At 39.9% G+C, this 20,354-nt stretch overlaps 1 protein-coding gene across 1 annotated transcript; it reads left to right on the forward strand.

Moving 5' to 3' along the window:
• The first annotated feature begins 7,157 nt into the window (after positions 1-7,157).
• On the forward strand, positions 7,158-19,890 carry LOC117662198 (vomeronasal type-2 receptor 26-like). Its single transcript, XM_087893502.1, has 4 exons — positions 7,158-7,375; positions 8,863-9,106; positions 17,825-17,951; positions 18,833-19,890. The coding sequence occupies exons 1-4, from the start codon at positions 7,158-7,160 to the stop codon at positions 19,741-19,743; spliced, it is 1,500 nt and encodes a 499-aa protein (XP_087749628.1). The 3' UTR covers positions 19,744-19,890.
• The last annotated feature ends 464 nt before the right edge of the window (positions 19,891-20,354 follow it).

Raw genomic sequence — 20,354 nt, forward strand, 5'->3', positions numbered from 1 at the left:
GCTTCTTAATATGATAGACTCTTGTAGAAAATGATTGGACTGGGAGTAACATCAGAAGATAATTTTGACATGATTCATTCTAGGGAATTGTTCAATCACTCAAAATGCACTGTGATTGTAAATTTCAGGAAAAGAGAGAGAGAGATAGAGACAGAGAGAGAAAAGGAGGGAGAGGGAAAAAGAGAGAAAGAGGGGGAGAGAGGGAGCTGGGAAGAGAGAGAGAGAGAAAGAAGGAGGGAGAGAGGGAGGGAGAGTTTAAATTTGTTCATTTATTAAATTTATATCCTGCCATTCTTTCAGCAGCTCAAGGCGATGTATGCGGTAGTCTTTCCATTTTCCCCACAAGAACCCTGTGAAGTAGATTTAGCTGAGGGGAAAAAATTCAGAGAGAGAAAGAGAGAGAGAGAAGGAGGAAGAGGGAAAGAGAGAGAGAGGGAGAGGGAGAGAGAGAGAGAGAAGGAGTGAGAAAGGGAGGGGGAGAGAGAAAAGGAGGGAGAGAGAGAGGAAACCTTGAAGATTCCTAGTAGAACAGAATCATCCCCTCCGTTGGATGGTTAATTTATTGGATTTTTATGGCATTTACAAGGACTGATGACCGACTCGGACCTTCTCGGTTATTTCCTCTTTTGTGGAGAAGTGAGTTGCTTTCTCTCGCGCGGAGAAGCCGTTGCTGACAGCCTCGCCGGCCGCGTCTCCCCGCGCGTTTATCACCGGTACCGGCCTCGCTTGTCACCTGGGGGTCGGAGGAGCGAGCCGGAGGATGAGTTCAGGTGCCTTTTTCTCTCGCAGGCTGGATAGGACGGAAAAAGCCGGAGGATTTGGGGAAGTCAGGTTGCCTTTGCTGCCTTTGGTTGGCGCGCTCACCGCGCCCTTAGACTCGAGCGGCTGAAGGAGCGGACAGGTGAAGGGATCGGAGGAGAAACCGGCGGCTTCGGTTGTAAATTCTGTAATTCTGGGCTGGCCGGTTAGGTTTCTGGGAGCGTGTCACTCTTCTCTTACCTGCGGGCCGGTGGATGGGGCTCTATTTACACCTGGCCGAGCTAAGAGTCAACCTATTTTCCAAAGCACCTGAAGTCTGGACAATGGATGGAAACCTGATCAAGGAGAGATTCAACTTAAAAATAAGGAGAAATTTTCTGACGGTGGGAACAATACACCAATGGAACAGCTTCAAAAGTTGTGGGAGCTTCATCCCTGGAAGCTTTCAAGAAGAGACCGGATTTCCATCTGTCAAAAATGGTATAGGGTCTCTTGCTTGGAAAAGGGGTGTGTGTGTGTTGCACTACAAGATCCCTTCCATCTCTGTTATTCTATTATTATCTTGCTGCCTCTGCCGTCTGCTTTTCTGCTGCCTGTATCTCACAATTTCTTTGGAGGGTAGCACGGCTATTAACTCTATCAGTGTCAGCTGCTGCTAGGAACCGTTGATAGCTACATTCTGGCAACCTCTTACTTGAGAGGCTTATGGGGACTATGGAAAGTTAGAAATGTTGGTGGTGACTGTGTGAGGAGGGGGAGGGGACAAAGTAGCTGTAGAGTAGCAGAGCACTACAGACAGGAAGTCCCTTCTCCTTTCCCTCAGCCAATTCTAGAAGAGAACATCTCTGCCTTACAAGCCCTATTGTGTGGGGTTTCCCATTGAGTAATAATTCTCTCTTTGGGGTGAGAGTTGGGGGGGGGGAGTAGTTAAGTTGGGTGTATGGAAGGGAACCCCCAAAGTGAGACTGTCCTCAGCCCTTTTTAGCTTTCCAGAAATCCCTCAGGACTTAGTTATCTCCTCAGGTTTGGGCACCTGAGGAGATAACTAAAGAAGTATCAACATGGCTCCAGGGTAATTAACACCTAACTCTTCGCCTATTTTTTTTTCTTTCTTTTTTAAAACTATTTTGCCTTGTATAATTTAAAAGTTTTTAATCATAATCATTCTTTATTTATTTTTTTAGCCTTAGTTCCACAGCACCCACAGTCTGAGATGGGTGACCGAATAAATATGACCAATGTGTTTATTTATGTTCAGGGATATCTACCACAATGCAAATTCCTCACATTTATTTATTTATTTATTTGTTTGTTTGTTTGTTTGTTTGTTTTGTTTATTTATTTATTTATTTATTTATTTATTTATTTATTTATTTATTTATTTATATGCCCCCCTTCTCCGGAGTCTCAGGGCGGCTTACAATGCGTTAAGCAATAGCCTTCATACTTTTGTATATACCTGCTTAGTAGGGTTTTCGCCCCCCCCAAGCGGTGTTCTTTTTTTATACAAAGTCAGCTTATTTTTTTACCTGCATTGTTATGTTCCACACGCTTAAACAATTCCATCTCGTTGCATAGAATAGAATAGAATAGAATAGAATAGAATAGAAGAGAAGAGAAGAGAAGAGAAGAGAAGAGAAGAGAAGAGAAGAGAAGAGAATTCTTTATTGGCCAAGTGTGATTGGACACACAAGGAATCTGTCTCTGGTGCATATGCTCTCAATGTACATAAAAGAAAAGATACATTCATCAGGAATCATAAGATACAACACTTAGTGATAGTCATAGGTTACTAATAAGCAATCAAATTATTTTAGGAAACAAATAAAATATAAATTGTAAAGATACAAGCAACATGATTATAGTCATAATTTGGAAGAGATAGGTACTAGGAAGGAAGAGAAAAATAATAGTAATACAGTTTTAGAAGATAATTTGACAGTGTTGTGGAAATTATTTGTTTAGCAGAGTGATGGTGTTTGGGAAAAACTGTCCTTGTATCTAGTTGTTTTGGTGTACAGTGCTCTATACTGTTGTTTTGAGGGTAGAAGTTGAAACAATTGATGTCCAGGATGCGAGGGGTCTGTAGATATTTTCACAGCCCTCTTTTTGACTTGTGCAGTATATAGATCTTCAATGGAAGGCAGGTTGGTAGTTATTGTTTTTTCTGCAGTACTAATCATCCTTTGAAGTCTGTGTCTCTCTTGTTGGGTTGCAGAGCCAAACCAGACAGTTATAGAGGTTCAGATCACAGACTAAATAGTTCCTCTGTAGAACAGGATCAGCAGCATCACAACTTTCTGAGTTGGCACGAAAGAACATTCTGTGTTGTGCTTTTTTGATGATGTTTTTGATGTTGGGTGTCCATTTTAAGAGGATCTCTCACATCTTGAGATATGATAGAACCTAGAAATTTGAAGGTCTCTACTGTTGATACTGTGTTGTCTAGTATTGTAAGAGGTGGTAGTATAGGAGGGTTTATCCTAAAATCTACCACCATTTCTACAGTTTTGAGTGTATTTCGTTCAAGATTGTTCTGGTTGCACCACAAAGCTAGTTGTTCAACCTCCTGTCTGTATGCAGATTCATTGTCTCGAATGAGAACAGAGAATCATTCTCAAAAGGGATTAAGTGCTTCCAAAATGGATTTGCTGCCCTTTCTCTTTATGTTGGCTATGATATAATCTGTAAATTGTCTTAACCATTGGGAGACATGAACATTATTTCTTCCTTCTACAAAACTTTATGAAACTCTCATCAGTTAAAATTCTTCTCTTGCTTTCAGTCACCATAAACATTTGTATGTTTTACAATTACACTATGAGATGCTAAAAGTAATTCTCAGCGAAGTTGGCAAAAACATGTTTCCCTGTTCAAAGTTTCCCAGGCTGAAACCGGGGACTTTTCTATTATAATTATCAATCCCTATGTAATTACTTCAACTTCACCTCTAAATCCCCGGGTATGGTTGAGCCATTAGCTCAAGTAGAATTATATTTAATGAAAGAGAAGGTTGCAGCAGGGAAATTTGCTTACAGAAGAAATGATATTGTTGGAAGCAGTGCTGAAATGTAAAATTTGTTACTTCCAGTTCCGTAGGCATGGCTTGGTGGTGGTGGTGGGGGGGGAGGGTAATGTGACGGGTGTGGCCAATTTTTAAAAAAACTTTTAAAAGCATTTCTTTTATAACCTTAAGAGGTTGCAGAAAAAAATGCTTTTAAAAGCCTCTAACGATCAGGCAACTCGGCTGGGATCGTCAGAGGCTTTTTAAGGCATTATTTTTCCTATAACTTCTTCGGCCAAAGAGATTGTAAAAAAAATGCTTTTAAAGCCTCTGATGATCCCAGCTGACTTGCCTGACCAGCAGAGGCTTTCTTTTTTTTTTTTTTAAGCCTCTGACGATCCCAGCTGACTTGCCTGATCGGCAGAAGCTTTTTTTTTAAAGCCTCTGATGATCCCAGCTGACTTGCCTGATTGGCAGAGGCTTTTTTTCCTTTTAAAAGCATTTTTTTCTATAAGCTCTTCGGCCAAAGAGCTTGTAGAAAAAATGCTTTTAAAAGGCTCTGACTATCCCAGCTGAGCTGTGAGATCATCAGAGCCTTTTTTTTTTTTTTACTTTTAAAAGCATTTTTTTGGCCGAAGAAAAAATGCTTTTAAAAGTAAAAAAAAAAAAAAAAGGCTCTGATGATCGCATAGCTCAGTTGGGCATGGGGGGGGGCAGGCATTTTTGCTACCGGTTCTCCAAACCACCCACCACCATCACTACCGGATCAGGCAATCCGGTCTGAACTGGGAGCATTTCACCCCTGATCCTGTCCCTCTACAATATGCTTCAGGTAGGAACTGTAATGGAACACAGAATAAGTAGATATCTTCCTTTTCTTGTAATGGGTGCATTTATGGCACAGGAAAGAAGGTGATCTTATTGAATTAAAGAGAATATTCTTAATAAAATTGATATGTTCTGTGGACAACAAGAGGATTTTGTTTTGGTATACCAATGGCCTGAGGCTTGTGGCCAATACTTTTCTGATATGTCATTTGAAACATCTAAAAGATCAGTGAGTGTGCAATGCCTCCCCAAGGATTAATTCTCCGTTAAAACTATATTTAAGGGAAATGATAATTTAAAATATAGAGTATTCTCAGAACTATAAAAACAGGAGAAGTATTTTATGAAAGACAAAGTACCAATTTACCAGTTCCAGTTCCCCTAAATGTTATTGAAGGTAAAGAATGAAATGTGGGATAAATTGGAAGAGAATGAGTTAGAGAACATGACAGCAACCGGGGCAAAAGACATAAAGAAGTGAGTTTTATCTGAACGGAATTTCATAGTCATAGCAAGTGTAGGAGAAGTTCTTGTATTGTTTGTTGCCAATAAAATTGGGAAGCCAGGCAGAAAGATGTTATAAGCATTGTTGCAGTAATAATTCTCTATGATCCATTTCCATGGAATACCAACTGTTAGGAAATGTTGATACAACAATATGTCTTTGACCTTGTTTGTTGATGCAATTTAGGAATTATAACTAATCAATCTCCATGTAACATGCTTTGAATGCAGGGGTGGGATTCAACCAGTTCAGACGGATTCAGAAGAACTGGATATTAATTTTAATCCGGTTCGCCGAACAGATAATTGCAAGGACTGGCTGACCCCGCCCACCCTGCCTCTCCCCTCCCAGGAGTCTCCAAACCGCCTGTTTTGGATGCCAGGTAAGCGCAGGGCCCACGTGGAGGCTCTGGGAGGGTGAAAAATGGGCATATCGGAAGTTCCAGAACTCCAGAAACGGGCTGGTTTCTGCCCTCCGGAGGGTTTCTGGAGCCCGGGGGAGTTTTTTTTTCACTCTCCTTGAGGAAAGCCTCCAGAATCTGGGGAGGGCAAAAACGCACCCCACCCCCACCCCCATGGTGCAGGAGGCCACTCACATTTTTGGTTCCGGGCGAACCAGTTATTACAACCAGCAGCAGCCCACCCCTGACTTAGAGGATACACATTCAAAAGAAAGCTCAGAAGAAATCAGCAATACTTGCAGCACTATATAGAGGAGGAAGAAGAGGAGGAGGAGAAGGGGGTGCCGATTTTCATGGGGACAAGACCCTCAAGAGAAAATGTTGAAATGAGCTACCAACTCTTGCGTAGCCAGCAATGATGGGTTGGGATACTATATTTGTACCAGTGGTGGGTATCAAAAATTTTTACTACTGGTTCTGTGGATGTGGCTTGGTGGGCGTGGCATGGCTTGGTGGGCATGGCTTGGTAGGCATGGCAGGGGAAGGATACTGTAAAATCTCCATTCCTTCCAAATCCAGGGGAAGGTTACTGCAAAATCCCCATTTCCTCCCGATCAGCTGGGATTTGGGAGACAGAGAATAGATGGGGGAGGGGCCATCTATTTACTACTGGTTCTTTTAGTACTTTTACTAGTACTAGTAAAGTACTAGTAGTAGTACTTTTACTACTGGTTCTCCAAACTACTCAAAATTTCCACTAGAGGTTCTCCAAAACTGGTCAGAACCTGCTGAAACCAACCTCTGATTTGTACCCTGCAGAAGACTTGCATCTATTGAGCAATAATCAGATACCTAAATGCTTTTCAAAATTTTGGATGCACACTTTGATTGGACTTTTGGCCCCAAACAGAATGTGCTTAAGTGGGGAGGCATTCTTGTTTTCAAATCTGTTTCACAATTTTCTATGTTTTTTGTCACACTTTCCGTTTAATTCCAGACATTCCCAGAGAATCATTCTCAGAAAGGACTGAAGCAATTCCAAAAGAGTTTTTTTGTTGTTGTTAAAAGCAGCTCTTTAACTTCACTTTGGTTCACTTTTGTGAATTAATATTAAGTTCCATTTATTTAAGCATTTAGGACAGGGCTGTAGAACTCCGGGCCCACGGATCGGATGCGTCATGCGCTGCCACACCGATGCTCAGTTTAGCGAAGGGGGGGGGAAAGTCCCAATACATCACGTGATACCACTGTGATGATGTGAGTTTGACACCTCTGATTTAGGAGACCTAAACATTCTTCTTGTCCTTCTACACATGAAGGAAAAGTTTAGAAAGTTATCATTAGAATTAGGATCTCTAATGCTCTCAGTCATTACAAACATCTGCGTTGCTTGCCCCCACACTGCAGAATTTCTAAAAGCGATCTCTACTGACATAGTCAAAACATGTTTTCTTGTTCAAGTTTTCCCAGGATTTTGCTTCCAAAATTGGGCATTATTCTACTGCAATTAACAACCCCAATGTAATTATTTCAACTTCATCTCTAAATCCATGGGGGACAGGGAATGGGAGGGGAGTGATTAACTCAAAGAGAATTATACTTCATGAAAGAGAATGTTGATTCACAGAAATTGACATAAGAAAAACATGCTGTGGTCAAAGATGGTGATATTTGCAGTATCGGTGATTGTGCCTTTACCGCAAGTGGTGTGCAGGACTGGTAGGGCTAAATGTGACATCAGTGACCCTCTGCCATTTCTTCACAAGCGATACCAGCCAGGAGACCTCATTGTTGTGAACATGCTGTCTCAGATCTATGTCTTCCACACAATGATAGACTTCAGCAAACGTCCCTCTGAGGAGCTCTTTGAGGACGCTGTGTAAGATTTTACTCACAGAAAATGTTAATTTCAACTACCGTAGGAAGTCTGTTCATATTAGCCATGCTTCCAGTGATTGACTTGACCTTTTCTTTGCTGGTTAGCCCTATCTCCATCCTCCCACTCTTCCACCTTTTCCATTATCCTCTTCCTCTCCTTTTCCTTTTCATAAACCTCATCCATAATCCAAGATTGCTATGTGATGATTGTATCCTACAAGCGGGGTGTGTGAGGGGGGAATCTTTCATTTGTTTCTCAAATTTTCCCACCATGATGTGAAAACAATGAAGCATATTATATTAATATTTTTTTATTATTATCTTGTGGGTCCTCATTACTAGATATCCAGGGCCAAAGGTTGCATGTAGGCTGCAAGTTGGAAATGCTTGCTTTAGAGCTTCTCCAACAGTTTTCATGTTCACTTTTTAGACATGACCGAGTTAGGTTCTTTAGAGAAATGTTCCTGAGATTTCTCATCTTAACCCTGTCTGACATAATGAAAGAAGTGATGGTCCACTTTGGGGTTATCAGCTAATAAGTATTAATATGCTAAAGTGCTACTATTAATCCATTTTTTTTTAAAAAAAGAAACACCCAAGTTACTAGACAACACAGTATCAACAGTAGAGACCTTCAAATTTCTAGGTTCTATCATATCTCAAGACCTAAAATGAACACCTAACATCAAAAACGTTATCAAAAAAGCACAACAAAGAATGTTCTTTCTGTGCCAACTCAGGTCAAACTGCCCAAGGAGCTGCTGATGCGGTTCTACAGAGGAACTATTGGGTCTGTCATCTGCACCTCTATAACTGTCTGGTTTGGTTCTGCAATCCAACAAGACAGACACAGACTTTAGAAGATAATTAGAACTGCAGAAAAAACAATTACTACCAACCTGCCTTCCATTGAGGAACTGTATACTGCACGAGTCAAAAAGAGGACTGTGAAAATATTTACAGATCCCTCGCATCTTGGACATAAATTGTTTCAACTTCTACCCTCAAAATGATGCTATAGAGCACTGCACACCAGAACAACTAGACACAAGAACAGTCTTTACCTGAATGCCATCACTCTGCTAAACAAATAATTCCCACAACACTGTCAAACTATTCACTAATCTGCATTACTATTACTATTAATCTTCTCATTGTTCCTATCACCCATCTTCTCCCACTTATGACTGCATGACTGTAACTTGTTGCTATATCCTTACAATTTATATTTATATTGATTGTTTCCTAGTATGATTTGATTGCTTATTTGTACCCTATGACTATCATTAAGTGTTGTACCTTATGATTCTTGATGAATGTATCTTCCCTTTTTATGTACACTGAGAGCATGACTATTGGAAGAGTGTCATCAAAATCAAAATGATTGCAATGCTTTCATTCCATTCACTTGTAAAAAAAAAAGTATGTCATGTGCTTTCATTTCAATTGAATGCATAGTGAAAAATACATATATATTTCCCTTTCTAGGGTCATGACTCCAATCTACCAGCACATCTTGGCCTTAGAATTTGCCATCAAAGAAATCAACAGAAATCCTCATCTTTTACCCAATCACACCTTTGGATTTCAGATCTATAATACCTACTTCATGACCAGTTGGACATATCGTGCCTCATTGGAACTTTTCTCTAAAAAGAGCCAGTTCATTCCTAATTACAACTGTGATGCACAGCATCGACCAATAGCAGTCCTTGGAGGACCTACCACTGAGGTATGTCTACACATGGCTACCATCCTGTCTCTCTACAAGATGCCACAGGTATGAGCTTTGATGGACTCCAGACCAAGTAGATAGCCATCAATGCCCTTTTATCCTTCTTTTTTGACTGTGGTTCTCAATCTTTTATTCACCATGGACCCCCTTTAAATATCTATTGTGGCCATGGAACATGGCCACGGACCATCAAGATTTAAATCATAACATTTCTTCCAGCCATGGCAGGACCCCCCCCTCCCCGAGGTGACGTCACAGCCCCCCAGGGATCCTAGACCACAGGTTGAGAACCGCTGGTTTATGGTATAGAAAAGAAGGGATTCTTCCCAAAATAACAAGATTATTGTTAAAACTGATGGCTTCTGATGACTACAAGGGAATTCTGCTGTAGTGTACTAATGTCCTCAGGTTTGTGGCCATAACTTTCCAGACCTTTTGTGGTTTAAATTATCAATGTTTGTGTTATGCTTTCCCAAATATTAATTTTCCACTTAAGCAATGTGACTAAAACTATAGAGAATTTTCTAAGAATTGACTAAGAATATAGAGTATTCAAATGAAACAAACAACATGTTAAAAAGTTATGATATTTATGTAGGTTACTTACCAAGCACATCTAAATTATATTAAAATAATCAAAATATCTTTACTATCCCCAAGACATGTCACAACTTTTGAGCACCCCTAATGTCTGGAAATTGAAACTTGAAAAATTTTGACTCAGTCTAGATTATTCTTAGAATTGTAAAAAGTGGAAAAGTTTTTTTAAGGGATAATCTAATCATTTTACAAATACAAACTGCTAGGAAATTTTGGTGCAACAAATTTGATCAAGTTTGCTGATGCAACTCAGCCTTTCACTTAAAAAAATCTCCATGTAGGATTCTCTAAATATTTATGTGAAATATCACACCTTAGTCAAAATATGTTTTAGGCATTGATATCTATATACGCGGTGGCTCAGTGGCTAAGATGCTGAGCTTGTTGATCGAAAGATCGGCAGTTCAGAGGTTCGAATCCCTAGTGCTGCATAATGGGGTGAGCTCCCGTTACTTTTCCCAGCTTCTGCCAATCTAGCAGTTCGAAAGCACGTAAAAAATGCAAACAGAAAAATAGCGATCACCTTGGTGGGAAGGTAACAGTGTTCCATGCACCTTTGAGGTTTAGTAATGCCAGCTACATGACCATGGAGACGTCTTCAGACAGCACTGGCTCTTCGGCTTTGAAACGGAGATGAGCACTACCACCTAGAGTCGGGAATGACTAGCACATACGTGCGAGGGGAACCTTTACCTTTTAATCTATATTGTAGCTTAAGTAGGTAAATGCTATCACTACACATTATTTTTAAAGAAAAAGAAAAGAAAAACAAATGTCCTATTGTCTATTTCCCAGTATTTTTCTTTTTCTGAAGATTATGTATGGTTCCACTACTGAAAGTAGTATGAAAAAAGAGGCGGTTTTATATCAGCAAATGTTCCCAAGTATGGACCATCAGTATAAAGGAATCTTTCTATTACTGCTGCATTTCAGATGGACATGGATTGGGATCTTGTCTCTGAAAAATGACAGTGGTGAGAAGTTCATACAAGATCTGGTTCCCATGTTAGCCCAGAAGGGGATCTGCTCAGACTTCATTGAAACATTTCCAATCATTGATGACTCAAGCAGCATTGTTGAGTTGGTAGATATGGGACTTGAAATGTACATGGTGGTGATGAAAAGCACCGCTAACATAGTACTAGTTCATGGTGAAATTTATGGAGTTATCGTTCTGAGACTTCTTTCCACCAATCTGAAAATTGAAGATGCACCATTATGGAGAAAAAGTAAAATCTGGGTGATGACAGCTGAGATGGATTTCACCTCCCTTTCCTTTCTAAGGAATAGCGACCTAGTCTTCCTCCATGGTGCTCTGTCTTTTGCAATTCACACAGAGAAGGTGTTAGGATTCCAGCAATTTGTTCAGATGAGGAAACCAAACTTAGAAGACGATAGTTTTATCAAGCTCTTCTGGGAAAGTGCCTTTCAGTGTTCCTTCTCCATCTCTGTTATGAATGAAGATGAAAATGAGATTCCCTGCACTGGAAAGGAGAAACTGGAAGCTCTTCCTACATCTGTGTTTGAAATGGATATGACTGGCCACAGCTACAGCATCTACAATGCCATCCATGTTATGGCATATGCTTTGCACAACTGCCATTCATCCATGCTGGAATACAGAGCTAGAGGGCATAAAGCCAAACTGGAACATCTGGATCAAAAACTGTGGAAGGTAAAACCCTAAGCAAACCAATTACTGGCTACTCATTGTATCTGCCACCCTGATCTTAAACCTAATTGAAATTCATTCTTCCTGTTGTGACCCAGGCCCAAGTAAGTAGTAAGAAAATCAGCCAGTGCAAAAAACAAACAAACTTTATTCGAACAGCTGAGAATTACTTCATTCCCAGTGTCATTCAACTAAATTAAAGCAAATTCATCCCACACAAATTCCTCAATCTTATCTCAAACCTTGTCCAATTAGGCAAACTGCTAAAGGCCTTTCTTGGCAAACGTTCAGAAGTCACAGATACAAAAATAAATACAAGACGTAGATGAAGAAGAAGAGAAAGCTACCAACTCTGTTTTCCAGCAAAGCCCAAATGCCATTGCTGGTCTGTTTTAAGCCTTATGGGAGGGGCCAATCATCTCTTGGCCCTACTCCCAAGTTGTCCTCTTTGCTTGAGCTGCTCTTGCCTTCTAGAAGCTCTTCTCATGGGTGCATTAGGAACAGGCTCCTCCTGTTCCTCTGCCTCACTCCTATCAGTCTGCACCTCACTCCCCGATGGCCCTGGCCCCATCTCTGCCTCTGATGCAGAGCCCTCATCTGGGCCTTCCCCAGCCTCCAGGACTGGCCCATGTTCTTCCTCAGCCTCATCACTGTCCGACTCCGCTGCCAGCTCCGCAGGCTGCTGGCAGACCACAACACTTCCTTGGAGAATGTACTATATCTAAGAATGTAGTTTTACTCAATGTCCAGTGGTGGGTTTCACATAATTTAGCAACCAGTTCGCCCAGCACCAAAAATGTGAGTGTGCGCTTGCGCACTTGCTTTGCTTGCATGCCTTCTGCACATGCGTGTGGTCTTCCGCACATGCACTTTGCTTGTGCATGCAGCTTGCACGCATGCACGTGGCTTAGAAAATGTGGCTAAATAGGATGGCATAGGGCCGGGGCGAATGGGTTGCCCACCCGCAGGTCGCCACTATCGGTTTTCCTGAACCAATCCGAACCGGCTGAATACCGCCACTGTCAATGTCATCACCTCTCTTAGCTCTATTCCAAATAATGTCATTATAAATTATTACATCTGCATATGTATTAGGAACGGGAGCATCCAGTTTTTCATTTTATGTTAAAGGATGCTCTTTCTTTGGCCTTACAATATCTAGGTTTTCCATGCTTTCCTAAATGTCCACATTTCAAGAACTTTGTCAGGTTGCAGCATTGATTTCACTGTTTTATTTCTGTAGCTGATGTCTTTAGACATCTTATAATAACCAAATATTTCCTACAGCACAGATTTGCTCTTTCTTTTTTTTAACAATTTTGTTAATTTTTATATTCAACAGATAAAACAAATAGTGCACAAGAAAGACAAAAATGTTTAAAAAGTGCAGAGCTTCCGCCAATAAGAAGGGAAAAGAAGAGAATAAGAAAGAGAAACTTGCCCCTTTATCCCCAGCAAGTATATTATTTATTTATTTTTCATATTTGTATACCGCCCTACTCCCGAAGGACTCAGGGCGGCGAACAGCCATAATAAATACAAATACATATAGAAGTTAAAAACTATTAAGAAACAGATTAAGTAATTTAAAATATTAAAATTAATATTTAATTAATATTAAAATTAACCACTTATCACTCTCTTTTAAAATACAGCCAAATACATCTTCATTCCATACCTCATTTCATTTTCTCTAAACTCAACTCTTAATTCTCAGACCACTTTATGAATTGATAAAGGTCCAATAAAAATTAGCGGAAATACCTAACAATGTAGATTGTTGTTGCTGTTAGTTGCAAAGTCATGTCCGACCCATCGCGACCCCATGGACAACGTTCCTCCAGGCCTTCCTGTCCTCTACCATCCTCTGGAATCCATTTAAGCTCACTCCTACTGCTTCAGCCACCTCATTCTCTGTCATCCCCTTCTTCTTCTTTCCTTTTGGTACTGTCCATGGCAAAGATACTGGAGTGGGTTGCCATTTCCTTTTCCAGTGGATCACGTTTTGTCAGAGCTCTCTGCTATGATCTGTTCGACTTGGGTGGCCCTGCACGCAGTGGTGGGATTCAGAGATTTACAGAGCCTTGATAGTACAGTGGTCTAAAGCACCCTGTAATTAAGACCAGCTGCCTGCAATTACTGCAGGTTCGAATCTCGCCAGGCTCAAGGTTGACTCAGCCTTCCATCCTTTCTAAGGTAGGTAAATTGAGGACCCAGTTTGTGGGAGCAATAAACTGACTTTGTATAAATATACAAAAGGATAAAGGCTATTGCTTAGCGCACTGTAAGCCGCCCTGAGTCTCCGGAGAAGGGCGGCATATAAATCAAATTTAAAAATAATAATAATAATAATTTAACAACCGGTTCTCTGCCCTAATGATTTCTTCCAACAACCAGTTCACCAAACTGCTCAGAAAGTTAACAACCGGTTCTCCCGAAGTGGTGCGAACTGGTTGAATCCCACCACTGCCTGCCCGGCATAGCTCATAGCTTCATTGAGCTACGCAAGCCCCTTTGCCACGAGAAGGCAGTAATCCATGAAAAGGCAATGTAGATATGTATCCCCATTTCTATTTAAATCCCTAATCCCCCAGTGCCTCATAACAACAAGAAAGCTCTAATCTCAAATAAAAATTAAACATTGTTTAATCCTCCTAATGCATGATTACAATAAGAAAAGTCTTATCTCAATTAACAATTAAACATTGCAACAATTAAAAATAATTAAACATGTCCAGAGATAGTAATCCCTCATTAACAAAAGCCCTAAAATAGATATGATGAACTAAATCCCCAATATTATAATTCTAAAGCAAAATGTTTCCAAAATAATCATTAAACATCACCACAGACAGGAACCTACTATAATAATAAGCTCTGATTTACATACCAAAAGTAAGAATATAAATATTACAGATTAAACCATTACCTCCAATCAGTCAAAATATCAACTGAACAACACCAGACATATCAACCTTTTATTTAACCATAATCAAATAAACCATTGCTGCATTTTTCTTTTCCTCCCAACAATCCTTAATCCCATGTATCAAATTGTTTTTTTTTCTGCTCTATCTTTCCCCTCATTAACATCCTTGTCATCTTTATCAAAGTCCATTTGTAATTTCAGTGCAGCCTCTCTAGCAAATCTCTCATATCTCAAAAATAAGCAATCCACATCATTCTTTTTTTTAGAAATATATTTTTTTATTGTTTACATATAAATATATTGAATACAGTGTAATTGTCCTGGCGTTCCACTTGCCATGAAACAAAGGTAAAAACAAAGTAACATATATACTATGTTAAACAGTGTTAGTGATGTACAGTAATTTCGGACCATCGTATTCCAGTATGTCAACTTATCTACCATTCTAATACCTACAGTCTAATACATACATAATGTCTCTTTCCATGTTCACCTAATCTGATTCTTTCGCATTCCAACTTCTGCCTCGTGTTTCTAACCATTGATAGAAAATATCCCATGTAGCATAGTATTCTGTATCTCCTTTATCTTTTATTCTTAGCGTTAGTCTGTCCATTTCTTCACAGACTAGTATCTTCCTTATCGTCTCCTCCTGTGAAAGGGTGTTTTCGCTGCGCATATACAATTCTTGCTGCGGTCGAGATGTGCAATATTAGGTATATTCAGAGGTGGTATTCAGTCGGTTCTGACCGATTCTGGAGAACCAGTAGCAGAAATTTTGAGTAGTTTGGAGAAGCGGCAAATATCACCTCTGACTGGCCCCATCCTCATCTATTCGCCGCCTTCCGAGTCCCGGCTGATCAAGTCCCATCTGATCGGCTGGGTCTTCTTTTGTTGCCCTGCACACAGAGCTGGAAAGGAGGTAGTCACCCCGGGAGGGAATGGAGATTTTACAGTATCCTTCCCCTGCCACGCCCACCAAGCCACACCCACCAAGCCACGCCCACAGAACCAGTAGTAAAAAAAATATTAATTCCACCACTGAATATATTGTCTCACATCATTCTTTTGATGTCTTATTAATGTACTTTTGCTGTCTTTTAAATCGTCCTCCTGCTTGGTTTGTAGATTCAATATTCCATCTTTTTCTTATAGCTTATTATTTTAGGGTCCTCTGAAATATCCTTCTCAATTTTGTTTGAAGGAAGTTCTGTACAACATTTTTGGTTGCAGTATATTTCTTTTTGGTTCCTACAGTTCTTGAATCCATACATTATGAATTTTCTTTAATGATGCCACCTTTTAGCATTTTTCTAAAGGTTAGTCTTCAAAGCTTTCTCACCAAAGACATTCTTTCTCACAAAAGAATATGTTTTTAGTTGACTTCTTGGTTTAAATCAATTTTTAATCTTGTTTAATCTTGCTTTAAATCAATTTTTCATCCAAATTCTTGGTATTTAAACAGTAAAACAATGTTATAGTCATCCTGTCTTATTTATTACAAAAAATAAAATCTTATCAAGCGGGAACTATGTATTTTTATTTCTTTTTAACAGATTAAACATGGTGTCATCCAGCTAATACAAACCTGTGAGTTCAGAAGGGGTTTTTAATCTTTAAAAAAGCAATACAAAGAAAATTAAACTCCTAAGGTGATTAAAGAGATGAACTAGGTTAAACTTTGAGTCCTTAAAAAATAAAAAATACATTAATAGCTCATGACATGATGGAACCCATAACTCTCAGAAGACCACAAGGAGCTGCAGAAACACCCATTTCTGCTATTGATTCACACACAAAAAAAGGAGTTAGGAGCATAGAAGGGTGATCTCAAGATTGCTCTTTGATTCGAGAATGATCAGCAGACTGATTCTCATGTCCAGCTGCTTTTTGGCCACAGTGTCCTCTACTAGGTGAAGAGATTCTATTCACCAGCCTCACCAGAATCAGCACCTATCTTAAAATGGGGGGATGAATCTTATCATCTTGAGCTTCTATATTTCTGTCTGTCTCTCTGTCTCTCTGTCTCTCTCTGTCTCTTTGTCTCTCTCTCTCTCTCTCTCTCTATCACCTATCATCTATCATCTATCATCTAATCTATCTATATTTATCTTCTCTATCTATCTATCATCTATCTATCTATCTATCTATCTATCTATCTATCTATCTATCTATCTCATCTATCATCTATCTATTCTCTGTCTGTCTTTCTCTCTCTCTCTTTCTCCATCCATCCATCTATCCATCCATCCATCCAATCTATCTTATCTAATCTAATCTAATCTATCTATCTATCTATCTATCTATCTATCTATCTATCTATCTATCTATCTATCCATCCATCCATCCATCCACCCATTCATCTAACGTTGTCTTGGCTTCTTTTCCAATGTAGCTCAACAAATTTATGAGGGGGGTCTCATTCAATAATAGTGCTGAACAAAAGGTTTCTTTCAACCAAAATGGAGAATTGGAAACTGGATTTGATATTATGAATTGGATCACATTTCCCAATCTATCTTTTCTGAGAGTCACAGTTGGAAGGATGGACCCCAAGGACTCCCAAAGGGCATTGTTCACCATTAATGAGGATGATATTGTATGGCCAGAGAGGTTTAACCAGGTATGGTCAGTTTCATTTTGGCTTTTAGACAGTGGTGAAATTCAATTTTTTTTACTACCAAGTCTGTGGGCATTGCTTGGTGGGTGTGGCAGAGGAAGGATACTGCAAAATCTCCATTTCTATCCCACTCCAGGGGAAGGATACCACAAAATTCCCATTCCCTCCCCACTCCTGGGGGAAGGATATTGCAAAATCTCCATGCCCAACCCACTCTGGGGCCAGACAGAGGTGGTATTTGGCAGTTCTCCAAACTATTCAAAATTTCCGCTACCAGTTCTCCAGAACCTGTCAGAACCTACTGGATTTCACCTCTGCTTTTAAACCCCTGTCAGTCCTCAAATTGTCTTAGATTCAAAATCCTACACAGAAATTAGATTAAGCTACAGAAGGTTTCAAGGATTCCAAGATTCCTAAATGTTCTCTAGACAAATCTCTGAACCATCTAGTGAACCTTTGGCTGTCTTTTCTAAATTAGATATGTAGCTAGAGGGACTGGGGTATTTAAGAGTTGAAGTTTCTTATCATATTGACATAAAAGTGTATGTTTTCCCATTGATATCAAGAGCTGCAAAAGGCAGAATTTAGGCAAGGATTTAGCACACAGTTTGGATTGTGTAGAAAAACACAAGGAGTAAAAGTAGTTTATCAAACTACATACCTACATACTTAGATTCCTATATATTGATCTTATAATCCTTATTTAATGTTACAAAGTGCTGAAAGGGCTGGAAGAAATAAACAGAAATAAACCTTCTCTCATGTGAATAAACTAAAACAGAAGCTAACCATTTTTAAAGGCATGGAAGCAAAGCATTATGACATTCCAGTACTGTATTACCATTAAAAAAATTTTGCCAAAGCAAAGCATTTTCTTCTTTCCCTCTTGAACAGGTCCAACCTCTATCTTGGTGTAATAGTAAGTGCCATTCAGGTTCTACGAGAAGCAAGATAGAAGGGAAGCCATTTTGTTGCTATAATTGTCTACGATGTCCACATGGAAAGATTTCCAACCAAGTCGGTGAGTTCTTGCATTTGGTATCCTGGAAAATATGCAGTGCCTTAATAAAATGGTGGGTCAAAAGAGCAATGAGTAATGTTTGGGAGTAATTGTTCCACCTGACAAATGGATGGAGTAAAACATGGAAATTGACCAGCATTCAGTTTATGGAATGGATGTCTACGGTGATATCAAGTAGTGTTTTGCAGCAAAGGAGTTTTCAACAGAGGTGGTATTCAGCCAGTTCATACGAGTTTGGGTGAACCAGTAGTGAAGATTGTGGGTGGGCCGAAACCACCCACCCACCCCAGCCCATCCACCCACCCCGGCTCTATGATGTCCTATTTGGGCATGTTTTTGAGGCCAGGCGCAAGCGCCAGTGATGGGATTCAAATTTTTTTACTACTGGTTCTGTGGGCATGGCTTGGGAAGGATACTGTAAAATCTCCATTCCCATCCCACCCCAGGGGAAGGTTACTGCAAAATCTCCATTTCCTCCCGATCAGCTAGGACTCGGGAGGCAGAGAATAGATGGGGGTGGGGCCAGTCTGAGGTGGTATTTACCAGTTCTCTGAACTACTCAAAGTTTCCGCTACCGGTTCTCCAGAACTGGTCAAAACCTGGTCAATACCACCTTTGGCATGCTCGGAAGATGTGCGAGTGAGCAAAGCGAATGTGCAAAAGGCCAGACGCATGCACGGAAGGCATGTGCATGCGCCTGGCGAACTAGTGGTAAGAATATTGGAAACCCACCACTGGTTTTCAAAAAGAACTTTATTGAAAGTCTACCACTGTGATTGTTTTTCAAACATAAAAAAAAAACCCCTTGTCTTTTTTGTAATGTGCATGGCTCAGTTTTGATTCTTTCCATGTAATTCCTAAATTGCTAATTTATTTTGTAGACATGGATGATTGCTTTCAGTGTCCAGAAGATCAGTATGCAAATGTGAAGCAGGATTTGTGTCTTCCAAAGACTGCAACATTTTTGATGTATGAAGAAACTCTGGGGATCATTTTCGCCACTTCTGTGCTTTTCTTTTGTTTGGTCACATCTGGAATCCTTTGGATCTTTATTAAGCATCAGGACACTCCCATAGTCAAAGCCAACAACCGGAATCTCACCTATGCTCTCCTTATTGCTCTCTTCTTTTCTTTTCTTTGTTCATTATTATTCCTTGGAAAACCTGATAAAGTGACGTGTCTCCTTCGTCAAACTATTTTTGGTATCATCTTCTCTGTGGCCATTTCTTGTGTCTTGGCCAAAACCATCATTGTGATTTTGGCATTCATGGCCACTAAGCCTGGGTCTAAGATGACCAGATGGGTTGGAAGAAGATTAGCAGTGTCTATCATATTGTGCTGCACCTTGCTTCAAGGATTTATTTGCACTATTTGGTTGACAACCTCTCCCCCATTCCCAGATGCTGACATGAGTTCAGGGGCAGAAGAAATCTTTCTGGAGTGTAATGAAGGATCAGTCTACATGTTCTATTGTGTCTTGGGCTACATGGGCTTCCTTGCCATTATTAGCTTTACAGTGGCTTTCCTAGCAAGAAAATTGCCTGATGTTTTCAATGAAGCCAAGTTTATCACCTTTAGCATGTTGGTCTTCTGCAGTGTGTGGTTGTCCTTTGTTCCAACATACCTGAGCACCAAGGGGAAATATATGGTTGCTGTGGAGATCTTCTCCATTATAGCTTCTAGTGTTGGGCTACTGATTTGTATTTTTTTCCCTAAGTGCTATATCATTGTCCTGAGACCTTCTCTAAACAGCAAACAGCAGCTAAGAAGACAAACCCACAAAAAAACATAAATTATATGTCTCATTGTTTTAGATTGTTGTAAGAAAACAGAATCATTTAATGTTCTGATCCAATATCACTTACTTAGAATAATGGTTTCTAATCTTCAGGTCTATTTCTCACTTGATAGACAAAATAAAATATTGTCATTTACATACCATCTATTTCATTTGTTATTGTTATTGTAAAGAGCCATTGTTATTGTAAAGAGCCGTGGTGGCACAGTGGTTGGAATGCAGTACTGCAGGCTACTTCTGCTGACTGCTGGCTGACTGCAATTACTGCAAGTTCGAATCTCACCAGGCTCAAGGTTGACTCAGCCTTCCATCCTTCTGAGATAGGTAAAATGAGGACCCACATTGTTGGGGGCAATATGCTGACTCTGTAAACCACTTAGAAAAGGCTTTAAAGCACTATGGTTGCTGAATTGGGTATATCTAGTTTAACAAAAATAAGGGCTAGGGGTGACATGATAGCAGTGTTCCAATATCTCAGGGATTGCCACAAAGAAGAGGGAATCAAGCTATTCTCCAAAGCACCTGAATGCAGGACAAGAAGCAATGGATGGAAATGACTGATAATATCTATAGACATTTAGCAATGAATGGAAACTAATCAAGGA

Source organism: Pantherophis guttatus, chromosome 4 (genome assembly GCF_059756535.1).
Source record: "Pantherophis guttatus breed Tessera chromosome 4, ASM5975653v1, whole genome shotgun sequence".
Taxonomy (NCBI): Eukaryota; Metazoa; Chordata; class Lepidosauria; order Squamata; family Colubridae; genus Pantherophis; species Pantherophis guttatus.

Coding starts and splice junctions, on each gene's coding strand:
- LOC117662198 (XM_087893502.1), top strand. CDS start 7,158: ATGGTGATATTTGCAGTATCGGTGATTGTGCCTTTACCGCAAGTGGTG. Junction 7,376..8,862: donor GAGCTCTTTGAGGACGCTGT/GTAAGATTTTAC, acceptor TTCCCTTTCTAG/GGTCATGACTCCAATCTACC. Junction 9,107..17,824: donor TTGGAGGACCTACCACTGAG/GTATGTCTACAC, acceptor CCTCTTGAACAG/GTCCAACCTCTATCTTGGTG.